Genomic DNA, 5,541 nt, shown 5'->3' with positions numbered 1-5,541 from the left:
TGTCTCACTCAATTAAGCTTATCATAATACTAAATATCTACCTAATCCAAAAAATGTATTTTAATCAAATCTCTCTTCAGCTTGCCGAAAAACAAATTCAGTAGTTTTATGTTCGGCCTCAGTCGTGTCGCACGCGTCGTATTCTTTGTCGTCCGTCGAGTATTTTGAATCGTCTGTTTGTGTTTTTGTTAATTATCGAAAATTTATTTATTATGGCATCAACAAATGATATTAATCTGGAAATTGAATGGTTAAAAAATGAAATAATACCGAAATTATTAAAAGAACGAAAACTTATTGAAAATATTCAAGATGATAGGGATGTGGAGAACTTTAACATTTTGGATATACAAATTGATTTCATCGGTACGCAAGAGGCTTTTATGTTAACCATATGTTATAGATCCAAAGTGCGGTATGAATTCAAGGGAGACGAGTGTGAGGTGAATTTATTTGTGAAGGTGAATAAAAACTAAAAACATGTCTGAAAATAGAAACAAGTTCAAGACGAAGACGATTTGGGGAAGTATTTAAAAAATCAGAAGATCTCATGAAGCATTTCTATGGATAGAAGACCTTCTGAAAATCTTCTATGTATAGAAGACCTTCTGAAGATCTTCTATGTAGAGAAGACCTTCTGAAGCTCTTCTATGGATAGAAGATCTTCTGAAGCTTTTCTATGGATAAAATATCTTCTGAAGCTTTTCTATGCATTGAAGACCTTCTGAAGATCTTCTATGGATAGAAAACATTCTGAAGATCTTCTAACCATAGAAGACCTTCTGAAGCTCTTCTATGGATAGAAGACCTTCTGAAGCTCTTCTATGGATAGAAGACCTTCTGAAGCTCTTCTATGGATAGAAGACCTTCTGAAGCTCTTCTATGGATAGAAGACCTTCTGAAGCTTTTCTATGGATAAAATACCTTCTGAAGCTTTTCTATGGATTGAAGACCTTCTGGAGATCTTCTATGGATAGAAAACATTCTGAAGCCTTTCTATGCATAGAAGACCTTCTTAAGATCTTCTATGGATAGAAGAACTTCAGAAGCTCTTCTATGGATAGAAGACCTTTCGAAGCTCTTCCACATAAAAAAGATCTTCTGAAGCTTTTCTATAGCTAGAAGACCTTCTCAAGCGTTTCTATAGCTGGAATACTTTCTGAAACTTTTCTATATGACAAAAAGACTTCCTGAAGCTCTGTTATAGCTAAATGACTTTCTGTAACTCTTCAATGCTACCTGTAAATTAAGAACCATATGGAGTTTTCGGAAATTATCTGCTTGATAAAATGACCACTCACGTTCTGTTATCAGCTTGCGAACAGATTAAACATTTTCAAGCACTATTTGACGTGAAAAATCTTATCTGTGTAGTTACAACAAACACAAACATAGACCAAATAATTATTTGACATATTTTCGATTGTTTTCTTTTTTTCTTAGAAAACCCCACCATTACCTCAAGACCTATTTGATGCAATCAATTTCAAGGCCTTGTTTAGCAATGAAATACTCGGTTATGAACAAATTCTACCAGCCATTGCCGATTTTACCCAAGTTAATCTGAATGTGGCCAAATTTTATTATGCCAATTTGGAAAAGAATTCAGCCACATTGATTACCGAAGATTTTGGTAGTAACGGTTGGAGGGTGACCAAAGAACGGGTCAACCTTTCACTGGACCACACCCTGATCGCTGTGAAATATTTAGCCAAATTTCATGCCGCTGGATTTGCTTTGAGGACCGTAAATAAAACAAAGTTCGAAGAACTCACAAAAGGTCTGTTGGAATCACGTTACGCGTCTGACATCGAACATCATCCTTTCGTAGTGAAAGTGACAACTGGTAAAGTACGTTCTCGCAAGGTGACTCGGAAATATCAGCCACACATTCCTGAAGAATTTCTACAGAAATATGAAGAGGTATTAAGTAATGCCCTTGAATATGGCAGACGTTTGGTAAAACCCGAGGAGCCGTTTGTTACTCTCTGTCATGGTGATTATTTGAGAAATAATGTGGCCTATAAATATCAAGGTGAAGATAACGGTAATCAATGTCCCCATGATATCATGATGTTTGATTTGCAAACATTACGAGTGGCATCGCCCATGATTGATTTAACCACATTCTTGGGATTATCAACATTTGCCGAGGTACGTCATAAACATTTCCGGGAAATCTTTGAAACCTATTCTCAGCAGCTAAAGGAGTATTTTGAGGAATTTGCAAAAATGCCAGCACCGGAATATTTGAGGTAGATACTTTTTTTAATCACAAAATTTTGAACTGAGATAAAAGATTCTGACTATTTTGTATTTTCCTCTTTTCAGTTTTGATTCCCTAATCAAGGAATACATCCGCTGTCTGCCCAATGTGGTCTATACATCCTCTTGGTTTTTACCCGATTTAGTTGAACCCATGGACATATCCGCCGGTGAAATGTTAACTCAAGAGATTTCGGATGAAGAGATCATTGAAGATGCTATGCGACGAGGTGGTGAGGTTATGGATCGTGAATTGGCCCATCAAATGAAGGAATTATACGAACTTGCCACACAATACAAAGTTGATATTTGCATTTAAATGTTATTTAAAAAGTATTTAATAAATAAGAAACACACTGTGTTTATTTATATCCAGAAAATTGTGTTTTATCTATAAAAAAAAATTATGCGGTCTGGCATACTTAAAGATATTTGTAAAAGGAGGCTTTATCTCCCTCCATTTGAAATTTATTCGAAATCCCCTAGCTTTTCTATTAACTAACATCGGCATCAACACATGAGGATAACACAAGATAGCGCCACCTGGAGGAAAATTGCAACTCCGGAAAAGCAAGGACCCAAACAACACAACAATTCACTTGTCACACAGCGGTAGCATAGTGCAAACCCCAGAGGAAGAGAAAAAAATCATAAAAAGTGGTTTCCAAATAATTTTAAACAGAGGCTTACATGCATCTGAAGTCCCCATGCCATTTCATATAACCAAATTCGGCATCGATGTCAACACATAAGAATAACACAAAATAGGAATGGCAAGAGATAACGCCACTTAGAGGAAAATGGCAACACTAAATTAGCTAAGACCCCAACTACTGCACAGGTCAAAAAGTGGTAGCGTAGTGCAGAGCCAAACTATGGCTCCCCGCGCCGAATTCAGGGGGAAGAGAAAACATAATTTCGAAGTATTTTTCCAATATTTATAAAAAGAAGCTTACACAATTTTCCTTATGAAATACACACGAAGCACCTCGACATTTCTAATAACCAACCTCTAATAATAACATCGACACAAAATATGTATGACAGAAGAGCGCCTCCCAGAGCAAAATTGCATAATTAAATAAATAAATCAGGACACCAACTGCAAAACGTGGTAGCGTAGTGCATCGGGTAATGTGCTATGGGTCCCGGGACATATTAGAGTAAAACAGAAACTTGTATCCTCCTCCAGATGAAATGCATGCAAAATCCCTTGACATTTCCACTGAACATGTCAAACCGTAGTAATGTAGTGCAGTGGAAAGGAGGGACATTTTGGCCTTCAATGTTGGTTTTCGGTTTTCAAATACAAAATCTCGGCATCAACATCAGCACATGATGGCAACTTATGATCGGAATGGCAAGAGATAGCGCCAGAGGATAGAGGAAAATGGCAACATTAAATAAGCAAGGACGGCAATCACGCCACGAAATTAATCTCCGAATTGTTCCTAGGCAACGATAGATGGCAGTGCTAATGTCAGGTTCCCCGACATTTCAAATACAAAATCTCGGCATCAACATCAGCACATGATGGCAACTTATGATCGGAATGGCAAGAGATAGCGCCATTTATATGGAAAATGGCCACATTAAATAAGCAAGGACGGCAATCACACCACGAAATTAATCTCCGAATTGTTCCTAGGCAACGATAGATGGCAGCGCCAATGTCAAAATTACAGTCACATAGTATAAAAAATCAGGTTAGGATATTTATATGGATACTATGTCAACAAATTTTCTGCAAGGAGGCCTTAAAGCCTTGTAAGAAACCGAAATGTCAAATTATAACCATCTGCATTAGAAAAGAAAAAACCGATGGAAACCAACCAAATGGTACGATATAAATATATGTACGGATCATTTACCGGGTTTTTATTAGACAAGCGGGTATGATGAGCGGGCATCGTCTCTGACATATATTTGGAGGAATTTTAGATTTATTAAACAGTCTCCTTCAGGTAAAGGGTTTATTAAGATTACTCTGCGTCTATGGCTTTCGCATTAAAATCCAACCATTTCATATATTGTTGTATAAGCAAACGATTGCTTGTTTCCGAATAAAAATAAGCGTTATTGTCGTAGCAGCTCATATTGGTTACACTGAATCTGATGAAAATTCCCAACTGGATAATTGACGAGCAACGTACAAAGTCTCTCCTTCTTATTCGATTAGACCTTGAATCAGTGTCGATAATAATTGTTGTTTATATTCCAGCAAAGGTATGGTGGCCCCTGCTTGTTAAACGTTTCGATCTATCTCTAGGTGGCGTCACCTTCTGTGTTTCCTATTTTATGTTATCGTAATATGTTGATGTCGAATCAGGGATCATCGAATGAATAGAGAATGTCAAAAGGATTTTATTTAGAGGACATGCCATTCTCGGTACCAAAAACAAATGAATCCTATTGAAGGCGTGGATTTTTATACCCCTGGGATTGTCCCCATACATTACTTATTATAATTTTCTGGGCAGCTAAATGCAAACATATTAAGTATAGAGAGCGAAAAAGTGCAAATATTTTGAGCTGTTATCTTAAATATGCAGGTACGTATTGTGCACTTAAACGAAATATTTGAGAAAGTATCTGAAAAAAAACGTACCAAAACAGGACAGCATAATTCAAAGTGCAGTTATATACAAGGCAGCTAAATCAAAACTACTGTGTTATTGATATCGGTCCACCTTTAATGATATCTTTAATATAATTGCATTCCCCACTATTCGGTATATTGGACAGTTTGTTCACGTTGTTTAACATAATGGACTGTAATTTGGTACTTTGCAAATTTCTCTACATAAAATTATTGATATCGATCTACTTTGTAGGATGATTTTCCTATTTTGATGATTTTGGGCACATTTTTAACCGAATTGGCTCTAATTTCGTTCTTCTGACCTATTATTTTACCATTTTTATCGACACTTAGGAATGTCCCGAAAGATGACGGGTATTTTAAATGCCCACCTCATGGAGAGTATAACAAACGAATCTACTTGTTAACTGTGTGTTCCTATATATTTTATATAATATGGCAACCCTGAGAAATGCAAACTACAAAGAGCTAAAAATACTCACGCTACTCTCTTATCTGTAGTGTTAGGGGAATTCAGGAAATAAATATACATTGATAACAATAATCATGTTAGGTGTAAGGGGTTGAGAGAATTCTTCGTCGATTTTTTTGTTTCTTAAAAAACCCCTAAGGTTTCGGAGCGTAGCCATTAATCATAGCAACATGATTTGTAGGCTTTGCGGGAGGCGTGCAAT

General features: G+C 36.5%; 1 protein-coding gene across 1 annotated transcript; it reads left to right on the top strand.

Annotated features, from left to right (window-relative positions):
- The first annotated feature begins 212 nt into the window (after window positions 1-212).
- Window positions 213-2,584, top strand: LOC133330159 (uncharacterized). Its single transcript, XM_061538631.1, has 3 exons — window positions 213-461; window positions 1,444-2,255; window positions 2,332-2,584. Exons 1-3 carry the CDS (start codon window positions 213-215, stop codon window positions 2,582-2,584), a joined length of 1,314 nt encoding a protein of 437 aa, XP_061394615.1.
- Window positions 2,585-5,541: the final 2,957 nt, after the last annotated feature.

Source organism: Musca vetustissima, unplaced genomic scaffold (assembly GCF_032173495.1).
Source record: "Musca vetustissima isolate MV318-11 ecotype Yass unplaced genomic scaffold, APGP_CSIRO_Mvet_v1 utg16895, whole genome shotgun sequence".
Taxonomy (NCBI): Eukaryota; Metazoa; Arthropoda; class Insecta; order Diptera; family Muscidae; genus Musca; species Musca vetustissima.
Note: the sequence above shows the minus strand (reverse complement) of the source record. Positions and strands in the feature narration are given on the sequence as shown.

Bases quoted from the DNA above. Each gene is read 5' to 3' on its own strand.
- LOC133330159 (XM_061538631.1), top strand. From the start codon at position 213: ATGGCATCAACAAATGATATTAATCTGGAAATTGAATGGTTAAAAAAT. The intron at 462-1,443 runs GTGAATAAAAAC...TTTTTTTCTTAG, and splicing joins AGGTGAATTTATTTGTGAAG to AAAACCCCACCATTACCTCA. The intron at 2,256-2,331 runs GTAGATACTTTT...TCCTCTTTTCAG, and splicing joins CCAGCACCGGAATATTTGAG to TTTTGATTCCCTAATCAAGG.